The sequence below is a fragment of the Plasmodium sp. gorilla clade G2 genome, assembly GCF_900097015.1.
Source record: "Plasmodium sp. gorilla clade G2 genome assembly, chromosome: 8".
Lineage (NCBI taxonomy): Eukaryota > Apicomplexa > Aconoidasida > Haemosporida > Plasmodiidae > Plasmodium > Plasmodium adleri (nom. inval.).
The window spans coordinates 830,001-849,533 of record NC_041700.1 but is presented as its reverse complement, the minus strand read 5'-3'; the positions used below and the strand labels follow the sequence as shown (position 1 = coordinate 849,533).

Genomic DNA, 19,533 nt, shown 5'->3' with positions numbered 1-19,533 from the left:
ATTAAGAATATTAAAATATTTATAAATTGGATTATCAGGATAAATATTGTACATAAAAATTAAAAATATATATATATATATATATATTTGTTCATTTATTTATATTGTATCCATATATTATGTGTTAAGGAAATAATTATAACTTCCAAATAAAATATTTTTATTCACCCTTTATTTATCATTTCAAATTATTACAAATATATTATATATATATATTTTTTTTTTTTGTAAAGAATATTCAAATGGAAAAAAAACATATAAAATATTCCTGTGTGGTGGATCTTTTTTTTTTTTTTTTTTTTTTTTTTTAAAAAAAAACCTTATCAATGAATATACAAAAATAACACTTATTTTTATATTATAATAAAAATGATATTATTTCTTTTTTATTTAATAAAATGTGTTTAGAAATTTAATGGGGAAAAAAAAAAAAAAAAAAAAAAGAAAAAAAAACATATATGGTATAAAAATAACAAGTCTTAAAAATGTACTAATTAATTCAAAAATTAAAATAAAGTATATAAAAAATGAATATACGTATATACATATATACATATAATATATATGTATATATAGGTATATTATTTTTTTTTTTTTTTCATGTGAGCAATATTACTTCATTTCTATTGTCTTCAAATATATATCATTTCATTTTAATTATTTAATTGAAAATATTTAAATTCGTAGGCTAACTTTCCTTTAGCTATGACTCTTAAGAAGTCACGTATTTGATGCATCTTAATATATTTCTTTGCAAGATACTGAAAATAAAAAATAAATATATAAATGAATATATACATATATATATATATAATATATTAATAACTTATCAAGTATAAAGATTTTTTCTTTTCATTTTTATATTACCTTTATGTATCTTTTAGAAAAGGGTATGTGGACGGTAATATAGATTTTATATTCATCAGATGTTACTACAACTTTATTTTTCAAGTTATTTGTTTTCTTGTCAACTTTAATTTTATCCTTGAAAAATTGTTCCTATAAAAATAAAACAAACAATATATATATATATTATTATTATATATATATATGTATATTTATATGTATATATATATTTATATATTCATTTATTTATTTATATATTCATTTATATTACCAATCCACTTATATCTAAAATTGTATCTTTGACTGGTTTGGTACAATCCAAAACATATTTAATTCCTTTAGTACTTTTATTCATCTTTTGTTTTTTCAATCCCTTAACAATTTTTGTTTTCTTTACAACTTTCTTCTTAAGTTTCTTTGAAACTTTTGTAGTATCTTTTTTAGCCACCATTTTTTAAATAAAGATATTTTTATATATTTGTTTTAAATATTAAAAAAGGAAATATAATAATTAATATATAAATATAATATATTTATATTAATCTTATGAAAAATATAAAAAATTAATTTTTCTTATATTATTTTTTCTTTTAAATCTATAAAATAACATATATATGTAATATTATATATATATATATTTATTATTTCTTTTCTTTTTCAAAATAATGATAAAATAATAATCTTTATTTTTTTTTTTTTTAAAATCTCTTCAAACTGTTATATTATATTATATTAATATTGTTTTATAGATAAGAGTATATTTACTTTTTTATATATATTATAAAAATAATAAAATATATAAACAAAAGCTTAATATTTCTTAAATTTATCATAAAAAAAAAAAAAGGAAAATGTTTTTATTTTTTTTTTTTTCTTAATAGAAAAAATGGTATATTTTTAATGTGTATTAAAAATAATATTATATATATATAATATATATGTTTATATATATTTGTTTATTTATCAATATTTTATTATAATATATATATAATATTGTAGTATATATATATAAAATATTTATTAATATATAAAATAAATAATAAGCAACATTTCAATATTTATAATTATATTTTAATTTCAATATAAAAAAAGAAACATAGTTATAATAATATTTACTATATATATATAATATATAAGTATTATAATTAATTAATAATATGTTGGCAATATTTATACTTTATAATAAATATATGTATGAAACAAAGCAGCCTTTTCAACTTGATATATTATTCTTTATAATATAATATATTTATGTATTTATTTATTATTACAATTAAGAAAAAAAAAAAAATTATATATAAATAAAACATATATATAATATATTTATATATATATTATATAATATTATGCATATATCCTTTTGCCTTGTTTAATTTTTTAAGGCTTTTTTCCCCTTCAACCTCTTAAGTCACCCAATTTTTTTTTTTTAACGCATAATAATTTTTACATAATAAATAATATATAAATATAAAAATAATATATATATATATATATATATATATATATATATATATATATATATATAATATATTATATTTTTATTAATCATTTTGTCTCTTCAAATAAACCTTATAAAAACAAAAAAAATTATTTAGAAAACTTTTAATTTTGAGGCTTTTATAATATAAAAAATGCTTTAAATGAATTCTTTTTTTTTTTTATATTATAAACAAAACGTTATAGTTTAATATATAAGTAATTTTACTCCTTTAGCATACGTATTAATTAGGTTATAAAATTTTTATAATCAAATATATTCACAAAAAAAAAAAAAAGAAAATAAATATATAAACAAAAAAAATATCTTTATATTATTTTAAGTAACACAAAAATTTAATTGTACTCATCAAAAAAAAAAAAAAAAAATTAATACATGTACAAATAAATATGTCATTATGACAACAAAAAAAAAAAAAAATTATAATATAAAAAATAAGTCATGTTATAACTACGACATAAATACATTTATATATATATATATATATTTTTAATGTAATTGTTAATTTTGTGTTTAGAATTTCATTTGCCTTATATTTCCAGGTATTATAAAAAAAGGAGGTAAATTTTTCAATGTTATATATATTGGACATAATATATCAAAAATATAATCAACTTGATTATGATTGTGTTCATTATTATTTTGATCATTATTATCATAAGAATTAATATTTTCTTTTTGATTATCTTGTTCTTGTTGTGATTGCTCAACTTCTTTAATACCCTGAACATGTACTAATGCAGCAATATTAATAAGATGTACATATGAGAAATCTTTAGAATAAGATACTGCTAGAATACAGTTCATTAGATTTTTTACATTTCCATTATAAAAACTAACTGATACATTTTCTCTTTTTATATCTCTACAATCAGATGGTAAAGCTGATAAAGGTACAGCAAGATTTGTATCTAGTTTTATAAAACTAGTTCTACTATATTTAAATGATATTATATGACTTTTTTTAAAAAGATAATTATTTATATTTATATCTCTTGAAAAATAATTATAATACCATAAATTTCGACAATATTTTATACGATTATTATCAGAAGGTATAACACCTTCAAATTTTGGCATACCAATAATTTGAATATTTTTCTTATCTTCATCATCATCTTTTTCTTTATAATAACTATACATATTTTCTATATTGTATATATTATTATCCTTTTTATTATTCATGTTTATATTATTATAATCGTCTGTTTTTAATTCCTCATTTTTCTCACCATCATATAAAACCTCCTCATCCTTATTCTTATTAAAATAAATTGAATTGCGCTTATCATAATTCAAACTAGTATCCTTAACAACATTCATGTCATATAATGATTTTTGCTCAGATAATCTCTTTGATGGTCTACCTTTTTTATCTCTATCATTAATCAAATTGTGTTGTGGATCCACATTATTATATTCCTGTTCATCTTCTTTAACGTTATGATAATGTTCTTTTAAAGAATAATGTAAAAAAGAATTATCTATAACAATCACAATATTAATATTATAAATATCAATTAAATTTTTTATAATATCATGGTCTGCTTCTGATGGGACATTTAATATAAATCCTGAGGAACATATATGTTCTTGTTCGTTACTGTAATTTCTTAAATCAGCTGATAGATTATTAATATTATTTAAAAACATTAGATATATACAACTACTTACGCATTCGTTTAGATGATAATATAAGTTTATATCTTCTTTAATATCATAATATCCAAAAAAATATTCTAATGAATACTTCATGTATGAGTCAAACATATTATTATTATTAATTAAATCAAACGTGTTACCACTATTATTATTATTATTGTTTGTGTTTATGTTTGTGTTTATGTTTGTGTTTATGTTTGTGTTTATGTTTGTGTTTATGTTTGTGTTTGTGTTTATGTTTGTGTTTGTGTTTGTGTTTATGCTTGTTTTATTTATACCTGCCATGGGATACATATTTTCTATATTATTCATATTATCATATTTAAAACAACTGATAACACCAGGTCCTCGATTTAATTCTATCTTATCAGAGCTAGCTTTAGTATCTGTCTCTATATATAATGGTTTAAATCCTGATTTCAATGCATAATTTAATAAAAGCAAAGATACTGAACTTTTTCCTGAATTATTATTTCCAGTTATTAATATTCTAGGACCTATTTTTTTTTTTTTTTTTGCTAACTTACGATAGGCATCTAATATATAACATAGAGATACATATTCTTTCATTGTATTATTCTTACTTTCATATTCTTGTAATGTCATTCCTTTTATTTGTATATAACAACCAGTATATGTATATATAGAAAACTTTTCATTATATCCAAATGTATATTCCTTATCTATTATTAATTCCTTACCAAATATTTCAGCACTATAATTTATATTATCCTTCATATTTTTCTTATCATTACTTTTATGATGTATATTCTTACTTGACAATACACGGATTTTAATACATTCTTCTTTCTCATTATATTTTGTAGATTTTTCAAGTGTCACTATACGAAGTTCATGGTAAGCTTTTAGATGATAAAGTCTGGTATTTCCATTGTTTGCCATCTTTTTTTTTTTTTTTTTTTTTTTTTAAAAAATTATAAAAATAAGATTATATTAGCTCTCACTGGTACATTAAATAACTCAGATCTTTTTTTACGTTTGCAGAGCAGAAGGTAAAATATTTATTCGAGCTTATCAAAAAAATAAAATGGTTATCCATGAATAAATAATAAAAGATCATGACATGGTAAAAAATATATTTTATTTTGGGTTACTATTAAGTGATATATATATATATATATATATATATATATTTATATGTATGTTTTTTTTTTTAATATATATATATAATATATTATATATATATATATTATAATATGTATAATTTTTTTTTTTTTTTTTTTTTTTTTTTTTATGTTGAAAAAATAATTAAATCCTAATGGACTTAAGATAATATTTTATTTTAGCATATATATATATAATTTGAAATTTATATAACGGTATACTCATACGTATATAATAATATTAATATATATATAAATATATGTACATATATATATTTCATATTATTTTTTTAATTCATAAATGATTATATATATATATAATTACATAAAAAAAATATTTACATATATATATAATATATATATATACCTACTTTTAATGTTGTTATTTTCATTTTTTTATATTTTATGTGTTACTACTAATTAAATATATAAATATTGAATTTAAATATTTAAATATTTACAATTCATATAAAATATACATATATATATATATATATATATATATATATTATGTATTAACAGTTTCTTATATTTTTTACTATTTACTTATTTTTTTTTTATTATTTTTTTTAATATATTCCACAAAAGTTTATTAAAACACTCCAAAAAAAACCATCCTTACGATGAATTTTTTAAAGGATATAATATAAATGAATTTATAAAAAAAAATTTTAAGAAACTAATTCAAAAAAAAAAACGAAAGATATGACGACGGACAAACAAGACCATGAAAATAGTAGTAATATGAATGAAGCCCTTTTGTTATCAGATTGTTCAAGTGAAGAAAATAATTATGAGGAAGATGATGATGAGAAAAAAAAAGAAAAAAAAGTTATTATAATTTTAGAAGGAGCATGTTTACAATTAATTGAAGTAAAAAGATATATATATGAATTAGCTAATAGTAGGAAACATAAAAATATATTAAAAAAAAAACAAGTAGATGAAGAAAATATAAAAAATTTCAGACCTGATATATTACATCAATGTTTAATACATTTATTAGAAAGTCCTTTAAATAAATATGGATATTTACAAATATATATAAAAACACATGATAATCAATTATTTTATGTATCTTCAAATTTAAAAATACCTAAAACATTTCAACAATTTGAATCTTTAATGGTTACCTTTTTAAGAAAATATAAAATTAAAGCACATGAAAAAAATATTTATTTATTAAAAATTATAAAAAACGATTTACAAAATATATTACCTACAAATGGATATAAAATAGGATTGTCTTTAAAAGGAAAAAAAGTTCAATTAAATAATTATATCAAAGATTTTAAAAATACAAATCAACCTGTTACATTCTTTATAGGAGCTGTAGCATATTCAAATCCTACAATGAAATTACAAATACTAGATGATAATATTTCTATCTCCGATTTTAGTTTAAGTGCAGCTATGTGTTGTACATCTATATGTTCAGAGTTTGAAAATCTATGGAATTTATTTTAACAAAAAAATAAATATATATATATATATATGTATATATATTATTGTCAATAATTAAATATATTTAATACTTTAAAATTTTCTGCATATCCAAAAATTATTCTTATTTTAATTTTTTTTTTTATGTTAATTAAAATTAATACATATATGTATATATATATATATATATATATATATATATACTCATATTTTGCTTTTTAAATGTTTTATTATTTTTTTTTTTATTATATTTATTTTTTTTTGTGTGTTTGTGTTTAAAACTATATATTATTTAAACAAATAAAAAATATTTTAAATGCAATATATTAAAAGAACCTTTATTCATAATGTACCCCATTTATCATATCACTTCTTATGCTTGTAGGTACATATAATAATTTTCATTTTTAAAAACATAAATGAATGATATTCTTCCCCCCTCCAAAAAAAAAATAAAAAAAAATAAAAAAAATAAAAAAACTATTCACTTTGATATGCTTTTGTTTAATTGATTCATATTTTAAATAAAAATTGTTTATTTTATTTTTTATTTTTTATTTTATTTATTTTTTCTTTTTTTGTTTGTCTATTTTTATACGGTACTAAAAAAGCAACATTTAATAAGAATATTTAAAAATAAAATAAAATAAAAATTTAAAACGGAATAATAATGAATATATAAAAATAAAAAGAAAAATATAAATGTTATAATAAAGATATAAATCTGAAGATACATATATATATAAAAAAAAAAAAAAAAAAAAAAAAAAAAAAAAAGATTAATATAAACACATGAAAATAATATTTTATGTAAATAAACATAATGTTAAAAAAAAAGAAAAAGCAAAAGAAATGGTAACAATATAAATATATTAATAAAATAAATATATATACATATATACATATATATATATATATATATATTACACTGTATTTATATCCAAAAGGATATACTTTGTTTTAATATGTTACAATAAAAAGGGGTTGTAGTAGAACAAAGAAATAGAATAGAATAAAAGGATATAATGTACCCCCAAAAAAAACAACGACAACATATAATAATATATATTTATACATACATATATATATATATATATATATGTGTTATATATATGCCTGAAGTTTGAACATTTTTTTTTTTTATTCATTCATTTTACTTTTTTTTTTTTATTTGAATCCATTTAATATATACATATATATTATATACTTATTTATAATGTGACTATTTTATATTTTACATTTTATATGTTTAAATTATTTTTTGACTTCTGTTTTTTTGGGTTGAAAATACTTCCATAACCATGAGAAATAACCATATTTTTGTACATTCGATTTATTATCATCATTGTTTTTAGATTTACTATCTGCACTTGTGGCTTTTGTTTTATCAGCACCTTGACCATCCTTTTTAGATTTATCATCTGTGCCATCACTTTTTTTTTGAGATTCTGTATTTGAAGATCCTACTTTTTCATCTGGTTTTTTAACAACTTTATTTACAGGTGTAGGAGTAGGAGTATTATTATTTTTTGCGATTAAAGTTTTTTTGACAGGTTGATTTATTTCCTACAAAATAAAAAACAAGTATTTAAATAAATTAATATAAGAAATAATTATAATATATACAAATAAATATAAAATATATATATATATATATATATATATATATATAATATAACTATCTTATGCATTCCATAATTCGTCTGGTTGCACGTATGTATTTTAAACATATATATGTAAAGTATATAATAATATATTATATATATATATATTTTATATATATCATCATATTTTTATTTTCATTTTTATTTATTTTTTTTTTTTCTTACTTCTTCTTCTTTTGAATTAGGCTTCTTGATTTTATTAACTGTAACGGGTGGTTTATTAACTTTTGTCATTTTGATAAACTTTATAATATTATATTATATTTTATATTTATATATATATATAATATTATATATATATATATATATTATATATATATATATTTATATATTTATAATATTATTATTTTTTTTTTTTTTCTCAAGAACAAAATTTATAATTTTTTTTTTATCTTCTTGTTATGTTTTTCATATGTACTTGCATAAAAAAATAAAAAAAAAAAAATAAATAGTATAAAAATATGTATTCAGAATAAAACCGCTAATTAGTTATATTTATAATATTATTCTGTATATATAATGGTTCAAAAAAAAAAAAAAAAATACAAATATAAAAAAAAAAAAAAAAAGAAATATATATAATATATATATATATATATTACAATAACATATATAATATATATAAATATATTTTTTTATATATAATTAATAAAAACAAATATAAATTATTTTGAATAGCAATGAAAATACTATTATTTTTTTTCAAAGACACAAACAAAAAAAAAAAAAAAAAAAAAAAAAATACATGAATATTAATATAATATATATAAATATTTTATATTTCTGTATTTTTCTTTTATTTTTTTTTTAATTAGAAACATGATAATTAGTACAAAAACATTTCAATAAAATATTTATATATTTATATATATATATTATAAAATATACTTTTTAAAACAAAAAATTTATATTTTTTATAATATCAGTAAATATATATATATAATATATATATAATATATTTTATATATAATATAAACAATTAAAAAAAAAGAAAAGAAAATATTTAAAATATATATATATTTATATATATATAATATATTTTATTATATGGTATTTTTTTTTTTTAATATATAATTGAGTATATATATATATTAATATATATATATGAAGGATTATTTTATATATAATAATAATGCAATAAAAATATATAAATATAAATTATTATATATATTTAAAATTTTTCTCTTTGCTTTATACAATAATAAATATTATTTTATTACATATATATTATATAATATTATATATATATGAATATATTTTTATTTTTTGGTTTTTATAATCTTCTAACCATTTAAAAAATATATGTTATTTAATAAAAATAAAAATATTTATTAACTTATTAAATATTAATATTTATTATTTTGTTCTAAATAAATACTATTATATTATATATTATATATATATATAAATAAATGCATTTATCAATATATTATATAATTATAATAATTATTATTTATAATATAAATATATTTATTATATATTATATATTACATTTATATAAATAAATATTAATTTTAGTATTATATAATATATATAATATAATATATACATATATATTTATTATAAATTTATATGGTTATAAAATAATACATTTTTAGTATATATTTATATAAAATTTAATAAAAATATATTTATTATATTATATATATTATAATTATGTAATGGTACAACTTTATAATATATATATTTTATATAATAATAATTATATTTATATTATTATATTACTAAAAAAAAAAAAAAAAAAAAAAAAAAAAAAAAAAAAAGATTAGCGCTATATATAAATATGTTTTTTTCTAATTTTTATTATTAATAAAATAAAAAAAAAAAAAGAAAAAAGAAAAAACCATGCAGAGTGGCAGATCAAATAATAATATTGAAATGAAAGGGTTTTCTTATAAAAAGTTAAAGAAAATTATAAATTATATATATATATAAAAATAATATAATAATATATTATATATATTATATATGTAATATTATTTTATTTATATATTAAATGATTGAAAGAAACCTTTAACCTTTCTTTTTAATAATTTCTTCAAATATATATAAATATAATATATTATATAAATATATATATACATTTAAATATAACATTAGGTTTTTATTCCTTTCAATCTATATATATATAATATAATATTTAATCTATACATTATATTAACATGCAATCATTATATATAATATATTATGTAGAAAGAAAAAAGAACAAAAAAAAAAAAAAAAAACAGAAGAGAAAAATTTTTAAAGAATTCTATATAAAATAAAATTACTCTATTATATAATATACAATATCAAAATTTTTTTTATATAATTAATTTCATTCAATTTTTTTTTTTCTTTTAATAATAACCTAATTTGTTAATTTGAATTATTCATAATTAACGGGATTATATAATATTATATAAATAAATATATAAATATATAAATATATATATATATTATAAAATTCAGTGTTTGTTTTACCTGTGTTATTATCTAATAGGGTTATAATTATACATAAGTATATATATAAAAATGATATTGAAAAAAAAAAAAAAAAAAAAAAAAAAAGGAAATTCATATATGAAATATATGAATATAGAAAGTAATATTAATATATATATAATTATATACACATATATATATATATATATATATATATATTTTTTTTTTTTTTTTTTTTTTCTCTCTTACACACAAGGTTTAATTTAAAAAATTGACTAGTGCACACAATTACATATATATATATATATATATTATATTGTACATATTGTATATATGTTACAATATATTATTTTAATATTATTACTTATTTTGTTACCATAATAAATATATATTTATATATTTTTTTTTAATTTCCATATGTTTTAAAATAATAATATTTGTATTATCTAAGAGTTCGATGTTTGTATTTGTGTTTACTAATTAAGTGTATGGTATATATATAAATATTTTTAAATATTTTTAAAATATGTTTTATTTTATTTATTAAAGTATAAATATATAAATATATATATATATATATATATTATTTTATAAGTTCCTTCCTTATTTACTTTTGTGTAGAAATAAATAAAATTGTTCTAATTATTTCCCATGTTTAAAAAAAAAAAAAAAAAAAAAAAAAATTTTTTAAAAGGTTATTTTTTTTCTTTTATTATTATTTATTTTTCTCCAATGGGAACCTTGTTAAGGTTTCATAAAATGAAAATAAAATGAGGATTATTTTTTTATAAATTTTTATAATTATTATTTTATCTATTTGGATTTTTTATAAATATAAAAATAATGGGACATCCTAATATTGTACTTAAAATATATATATATATATGTATGTATATTCCTTTTTAATAATTTATTCTTTACAACATCACTAAGGAACATATTATATATAAAAGATCATTTTTTTATATATTAATTTTTAAATATATATAATACTTTTAATTATACAAAATAATTGTTCTAGGTTAATATAAAATTATACCTTTTTTTTTTTTTTATTTTAAATATATAGAATAAATGAATATATATATATATATACATATATATAATATATATTATATATATATAATATATTAAACAATTATAATAAAAAAAAAAAAATAAATATTCATATGTACCATATTTTTCTTCATACAAACATGAAAGGTTATAAAAATTTACTAATAAACCCAGTTGTCATATATTCTATATAATATTTGTTATAAAGAAGAAATATCCATTATGAAATTTTTTTTTTTTTTTTTTTCCTATACATATAAAAATATAATATAATAATAAATATATATATTACATATATGTAGATCACATATTTTTTAATTATTTTCCTTAATTATATTTTTTACGTAAAATATTATTTATTAACATATAAATAAATAAATACATAAATATATATATATTAATAAAACATCTTTTTATTTTTTTGTGTCATAACAATGTCAGAGTTAAACATATAAAAAATATATATATGTTAATAATCAAATGACAATACAATTAATTTTGGATAAATGATTGAATAAATTATATATAATTAAATATATAATATATATATATAATATACATATATATATTTTTTTTTTTTTGAGAAAAACCCTGAACAAAAAAATCATCACTTAGTTTCACAAAAGAAAAAAAAAAAAAAAATGATTGAATTACCCATATTAAAATACAAACATGAAATTAAAAAATTAATAAAAAAAAATAAATTAATTATAATAAAAGGAGAAACAGGTTGTGGAAAGACCACGCAAGTTCCTCAAATAATAAATGAAATATTTTTTGATAAAAAAGAGAAAAAATATGATAATAGAAAAGATAAAAATGATGAAAAAAAAAAAAAGAAGGAAAAAAAAAAAATGTTAATATCTCTTCCAAGAAGAGTAGCAACTATTAGTGTTGCTGAAAGGGTTTCTAAAGAAATGAAAAGAGGTGATATAGGTAATTATGTTGGTTATACTATAAGATTTAAAAATGTTTGTTCTGATAAAACTAGAATAAAATTTGTAACAGATGGGATATTAATTAGAGAAATCATGAATGATCCTTTATTAAAAAAATATAAATTTTTAATTCTAGATGAAATCCATGAAAGATCTATTAGAACTGATGTCTTATTAGGTTATACAAAAATTTTGTTACAAAAAAGAAAAAAAATTAAAATTATACTAATGTCTGCAACGTTTGATATAAACATATTTAATCAATTTTTTAACAACCCACCAATTATAACCATCCCTCATAAGCTTCATAAAATTACAATATATTATCCTAGAAAAAATGTAGAAGATTATATTCTATCTATTGTAAGTACAATATTACAGATACATTTTGGTAATACTACATATGCCTCAGAATTTGAAAATGATGATGATCATAAAGAGAATAGATCAAATGTATCAAATATATCAAATGTATCAAATGGATCAGATGAAAAAAATAAAGTGAATAAAGAACACGAATTGAATGAATCAAACGAAACAGACCATACAAATAAAATAGATGAACAGAATAATATACAGACAGATACCAACTCTATGAACAACATAAATGAAAATATAAATAAGACGGAAGATAAAAATCTGGGTGACATTTTAGTATTCTTACCTGGTCAAGAAGAAATCGAAATGGTAAATATCATGTTAAAAGAAAAATTAAAAATAATATATAAAGGAAATTTATTAAATAAATTAATGAAAGAAGGAAATAATTATAATAATCAAAATGATTTTCAAAATAAAATAAATAATAAATTTAATACCAATGATCATATACTTAATGAAATTTGTTTTCATTTTGGTAATACGGAAATAATTCCTGATAAAATATATAATATGAAAATCTTACAACTATATTCATCACTTCCAAATAAAAAACAAAAAATTATATTTGACCCTGTTCCTCCAAACACAAGGAAGGTAAAATTTGTGTATTATTATGTACTTAAGGAATATGTTCAACTTGTTATAATATAAAAAGGATATTATAAAATATATATTATATGTCTGTATATATATATATATATATATATATATATTTTATAAAAATTCTGAACGGTTCATAAATTTATGAACAAAAAAAAAAAAAAAAAAAAAAAAAAAAAGCTACCTACAAATATATTATAATAAAATTTATATTGCATTTCATAATATATATATATATATATATATATATATATGTGTGTTTATATATATATATATTATTTATTTATATATATATTTTTTTTTTTAACAATATTTTTCCATATATTCATTGATTTATTTTTTAATTTTTTATGAACATGTCAGGTAATTTTAAGTACCAACATTGCAGAAACATCAGTGACCATTCCGAATATAAAATATGTAATCGACAGCGGAAAAGTGAAAATAAAATATTTTGATGTAAATAGGGGAAGCAACGTTTTAAGAGTGACGCAAATATCTAAAGATTCTGCAATTCAAAGGAGTGGAAGAGCAGGAAGAGAAGCTCCAGGACAGGTGTATCGAATATATACAAAAGAGGAGTATGAGAATATGAATCCTTTTTTAATACCTGAAATTTTCCGTTCAGACTTGACTCAAATATATTTGGAATTAAAGGTGAGAAACGATATATTACTATATTCAATTGAATATATACAAGTATATATATACATACATATATATATATATATATATATATATATATATATATATATATATATATATATGTGTATACATGTTTTTTTCGTGGTATTTCCTTGTTTACTTCTTTTAGGCCATGAATATTAATAACCCCCTTGAATTCAATTTTCCGGAAAATCCAAGGAAGGAACTTTTTGTACATTCAGCCAAAATGCTTTTTAAAATAAACGCTATCGATATGAATAATAACTTAACTGATTTGGGAAAAAAACTGTGCTTATTTCCTTTAAATCCTATATATGCTAATATATTATTATGTTCCATAGAATTTAATTGTATAGATGAAATAGCTACAATTATAGCGCTACTTAACTGTGACAGCATTTTTTTGAATTATAATTTTTATGAAGATTTGAATACCATGAATAATGATTCCTTGAACAAAAAAAATAATAATAATGAAGAACAAAAAAGTGTGCATAAGAATTCTGTTCAAAATTCGAAGGAAAATATAAACAATTTAAAAAATGATGATAAAAAAAAAGGAAAAAATAATAATCTTGAACAAGATGACGACCATGTTAATGATGATGATAATAATGATGATAATAATAATGTTAATAATGATGAAGATATAGAAGAAAAAAAAATCAATGATAAAAATAAATTAATTAATGTTGCAAGAAGAAAACTTATCCATCCAGATGGAGATCATTTAACATTATTACATATTTTTTATTTATGGAAAGAAGCTGATATTAAAGAAAAAAAACATTTTTGTAATATATATGCTTTAAATAATGAAATATTACATCAAGTAGAAAAAATAAAAATACAATTATTAGAAATTATGAAAAATAAAATGAAAATTGAAATACCAAAAAAATTACATATGCATAAATGGGATCAAATTTTAATTTGTTTATGTAAGGCATGTTTTTTTAATATAGCTAAATTAACATCAAATACAAATGTATATATAAATTTGGTTAATAAGACAAAAATAAGAATTCACCCATCATCAACTCTTTTTAACTCTTATATTAAACCAACGTTTATATTTTATTCTGATATTGTACAAACAAGAAGATTGTATGCTCGAATTGTGACGAAAATTGAGGCAGACTGGTTATTGAAATATGTATCATCAAAATTTCAAGTAGCCAAAACGTAAGAGAAAAAATTACTCATTAATAGTTTAACATAAAAAAGGTTATATGTAAATGTATATATGTATATATTTATTTATTTTTATTTTTTTTTGTTATTTTTTTTTTTTATGAAAAATAAATTTTTCCCATATATCAAATTGAACATAAATATATATATATATTTATATTTATTGGTTTATCTTTAAATTTTTTATTTTATTTTATTTTTTTTAATAACAATTTGTTATAATGTTTGACAAAAAAAAAAATTATATTACAAAACAATGTGTTTATAGTTATAACTAAAAATGAACTTATTAATATATATATATATATATATATATATATTATTATATATGTATAACCTTATTATCATTTTCACAATATTTCATATGACAAGTGTTTATTATTACCAACAGAATTTATCTCTTCCACTTTTAACTCGTTCATCTAATTTTTGCTCATTTGTCATATTACCCTTAATTTTTTTATCAACTGTTTTATAAGACCATAAACCTACTTTCTGTCTTATTTTAATAACATCATGCTTATTTTTGTTCTCTATAACTTTTGCATATTCCAAATTATTATTATCATTCGTATTGTCTTGAATTGTTTTATTATTTTTTTCTATTTTGTTTATATAAAATTTACAGGTCGTACTAATATCACTTGTAAACTCTTCATTGACAAGTACAGTTTTATTACTTAAGATTGAAGTAACAATTCTTTTTTCGGTTTGTAAACTAGTAGGATGTTCTAAAATAATTTCATATCCTACTTTTAATTCCTCTATAAAATTTGTTTCAAATCCTTGAATTGTATTTTTGATAGTTACTATTCTTCCACTTCCAGTTACTATATTATTTTTCTCTTCATTTTCTATATCCTTCTCTTTTTCTTTGCTTACTTTCTTTTTATCTATCTTTTTCTTTTTAATTTTTAATTTTAATTTACCTCCTACAAACTTATTTGCATTTCTTTCCATAATGTAATGAAAAGAAATAAAAAAAAATAAAATAAAAAAAAAAAATAATAAATAAAAAAATAAAAAAAATAAATAAAAAAATAAAAAAAATAAATAAAACGAAATAATATAAATAATATATATATATATTAAAAAAACAGGAAGTTTTTTTATATACAAAAAAAAAAAATATATATATGTAATATTTATTTATTTATTTTATATTTAGCACATATTTATAATATTTCATATATGAATAATTAAACATATTAAAAAAAAATATAATACTATAAATATATTAATATATATATTATATATATATGTTTTATGTGATATAAATGAAGGGGAATAATTTTTATTAATATATAATGGTATACATATTGTTATATATATAATATTTATTTCATTATATATTTTATAAATATTACATTATTTACAATATCATTTATTATTTTATTTTTTTCATTATTTATATCTAAAATTCTTGAAATGATTCATTTGTAGGTTCATTTATATATTTATGATACAACATATTAAAACATTATATTGTATGAATATATATTTTTTTTTATGTCCTTGTATTATTTATTATTATTTTTTTTTTAATACAAATAAATATATGCATACAACATATGTATTTTGAAATAATCTGAATAGGCTTTTTATAATATTATTTTTAGATTATAATTCATAAAAAAGCAAAACAGAAGTTTTGTTATATATAACCTTATATATAATAATATATTTATAGAGCATGTTTTTTTTTTTTTGAAATAAAAATTTTTGACGTTTTCAAAATTGTATGTATTAATAAACAAATTCAAAAATATGTAAAATAAAATAAAATTTCAAAAGGTGTATTATTATTAATCACAAAAAAAGTAAAAATGAAATCATAATAATTAAAATAAATTTTATTTACAAATTATGTGTGTTCATATTGAGAAGAACAAAGAACCAAAAAAAAAAAAAAAAAAATATATATATAAAAGTAAATATATATGAATATATAATAAATAAGAATTCAAAAATTTTACATGTGTTACATTAATTAAAAGAAGTCATAAAAATATAAATAAATAAATATATAAATATATATATATATATATATATTTATACATATTCATGTTGTGCTTCGTTTAACATGTTAAGTGTATTTTATTTGGATATAGTTTATCAAAATGATCAGGAGTCATGTCAATATATTGCATTACTTCTTCTGATTTATATTGTCTTACATGTTGAGGTATTAATATTTTCCTTTCTTCTATTGTAAAATGTAATAATTCTTCTTTTGTAAAATTAAAACAGTTTGTATTATATGGTAATTTATATTTTTGGAATGTATTGATATCTTTATGAAATACTTTTAAATTTCTTATATCATCAAAATAATTATGTAAAAGTGCATGACATAATTTTATTCTCTTTTGTGGATTAAATTGTAATAATTCTGATAATAAATCTAAACTTTCTTTTGAACAATTATGACTTATAACCTTTTCTAATGTTATAGGTTTAATATCTGGAAATTTTATATTCTTATATACACTTCTAAATGATAAAAAATCTTCATCATTGGGTGTTCCTAAAATTTTTATTATTTCTACTAGTTGGTCTGATGCGCACTCACCTAAAAATAAAGGCTTCCCTAAAAGTAGCTCCCCCATAACACATCCTAACATAAAAAGGGAATTATAATATATATGAAAATAAATGAATATATAAAAATATATATATGTATAAATATATATGTATACATGCTTTTATATATATATATATATATATATATATATTTTTTTTTCTTTCAACACACCTATTGACCATGTATCTATTGCTTGACTATAATAATTTGAACCGAATAATAATTCTGGTGCCCTATAATATCTCGAACAGACATAACTGAAATATTTATAATTTTCCTTTAATTTTATAGAGGTATTAAAATCACATAATTTTATATATTTATACATTAGGCTATTTATATATAAGCTATCTAAACTTTGTTGATCAGATAGATCATCATGATTAAAATCATCACCATCATTATCATTAACATTATCATTAACATTATCATTAAAATTATCATTAACATCATTATGATCATCTCCACTATTATTATTACTTTGTGATGTCATTTGAGTAACCTTATTTTCTAAACTATTATCATTCTCTGATTTATCTATATTTGCTTTATTTTTTTTATTTGTTACATCATCATCGTATTTTAACGATTTATCACATATCTTATCCTTATTATCATTTATTATCATATAATAATTTCTTTCATTTAAATTTGTCATACTTACTAAACGTTTTAATCGTAAATTATTCTTAGATGAACAGTCATCTGTATTCATGAAATTATTATTATTGTTACAATAATTATCATATTTATTATAATCATTTGAACCAGTTGTAATTCCTTCATATTTATCCTTACCACATAATTGTGTTTGTTCTACAATTACATCATTTTTTTTATCACTATTTTTACAAACAAGTAAATCATCTTGTTTTTTATTTTTTAAAGAAAAAGTATCATTACATTGTATATTATTTATAGTGTCATTTTCTTTCTTACTGTTATCATGTAAATTATTTTTAATATTTGATACGTTACAACTTGGATCATTCATATTATCATTATTGTTTATTTCATCACAATAATGTTGTTCACTCTTCGATATGCTATCATCATTATATTGATTATTATAATTAGATAATTTATTACAACTAGATTCATTAACAACATTAGATATTTGATCACGATTTTGATTCATGTCCTTATTAAATTCAAACATGTTGAATTGATTATTATATTTTTTCTTCATTATATATTGAATATTAAAATTATTTTGTATACATATAAGACATTTATTATTATTTATATATGTGTTATTCCTTTTAATTTTATTTGTTTTATTTAAAAAAATAAGTATATTTTGTGGTTTTATATCTCTATGAGTTATACAAAGACTATGAAGATATAATGTGGCTCTTATTAGTTGATACAAATATATCTTTATTTGATTTTCATTCAGAAAACTTTTTTTAATAAAATCACTAATGTTATGACAAGAACATATATTATTTAT

At 16.8% G+C, this 19,533-nt stretch overlaps 7 protein-coding genes across 7 annotated transcripts in view; 2 read left to right on the top strand and 5 right to left on the bottom strand.

Moving 5' to 3' along the window:
• Positions 1 to 653: 653 nt before the first annotated feature.
• PADL01_0820900 (60S ribosomal protein L22, putative) lies at positions 654 to 1,297 on the bottom strand (the record flags this gene model as incomplete). The annotated part of the gene is made up of 3 exons (XM_028681556.1): positions 654 to 761; positions 868 to 999; positions 1,118 to 1,297. The coding sequence occupies 3 exons, from the start codon at positions 1,295 to 1,297 to the stop codon at positions 654 to 656; spliced, it is 420 nt and encodes a 139-aa protein (XP_028537923.1).
• A 1,560-nt stretch (positions 1,298 to 2,857) lies between these two features.
• PADL01_0820800 (clp1-related protein, putative) lies at positions 2,858 to 4,909 on the bottom strand (the record flags this gene model as incomplete). Its single annotated transcript, XM_028681555.1, has 1 exon — positions 2,858 to 4,909. One exon carries the CDS (start codon positions 4,907 to 4,909, stop codon positions 2,858 to 2,860), a length of 2,052 nt encoding a protein of 683 aa, XP_028537922.1.
• A 926-nt stretch (positions 4,910 to 5,835) lies between these two features.
• Positions 5,836 to 6,597, top strand: PADL01_0820700 (ribosomal RNA small subunit methyltransferase NEP1, putative; the record flags this gene model as incomplete). Its single annotated transcript, XM_028681554.1, has 1 exon — positions 5,836 to 6,597. The coding sequence occupies one exon, from the start codon at positions 5,836 to 5,838 to the stop codon at positions 6,595 to 6,597; it is 762 nt and encodes a 253-aa protein (XP_028537921.1).
• A 1,230-nt stretch (positions 6,598 to 7,827) lies between these two features.
• On the bottom strand, positions 7,828 to 8,471 carry PADL01_0820600 (conserved Plasmodium protein, unknown function; the record flags this gene model as incomplete). Its single annotated transcript, XM_028681553.1, has 2 exons — positions 7,828 to 8,139; positions 8,403 to 8,471. 2 exons carry the CDS (start codon positions 8,469 to 8,471, stop codon positions 7,828 to 7,830), a joined length of 381 nt encoding a protein of 126 aa, XP_028537920.1.
• A 3,887-nt stretch (positions 8,472 to 12,358) lies between these two features.
• PADL01_0820500 (ATP-dependent RNA helicase prh1, putative) lies at positions 12,359 to 15,491 on the top strand (the record flags this gene model as incomplete). The annotated part of the gene is made up of 3 exons (XM_028681552.1): positions 12,359 to 13,630; positions 14,000 to 14,293; positions 14,451 to 15,491. The coding sequence occupies 3 exons, from the start codon at positions 12,359 to 12,361 to the stop codon at positions 15,489 to 15,491; spliced, it is 2,607 nt and encodes an 868-aa protein (XP_028537919.1).
• A 386-nt stretch (positions 15,492 to 15,877) lies between these two features.
• PADL01_0820400 (conserved Plasmodium protein, unknown function) lies at positions 15,878 to 16,456 on the bottom strand (the record flags this gene model as incomplete). The annotated part of the gene is made up of 1 exon (XM_028681551.1): positions 15,878 to 16,456. One exon carries the CDS (start codon positions 16,454 to 16,456, stop codon positions 15,878 to 15,880), a length of 579 nt encoding a protein of 192 aa, XP_028537918.1.
• A 1,118-nt stretch (positions 16,457 to 17,574) lies between these two features.
• PADL01_0820300 (protein kinase 1) overlaps positions 17,575 to 19,533 on the bottom strand; it is a gene marked incomplete at both ends in the record, with an annotated part of 2,796 nt that continues 837 nt past the window's right edge. The window contains 2 exons of the mRNA XM_028681550.1: positions 17,575 to 18,113; positions 18,252 to 19,533. The exon at positions 18,252 to 19,533 is cut by the window's right edge and continues 837 nt beyond it. Of these exons, the coding sequence (XP_028537917.1) occupies positions 17,575 to 18,113; positions 18,252 to 19,533 (1,821 nt within the window). The remainder of the gene's footprint in view (positions 18,114 to 18,251) is intronic.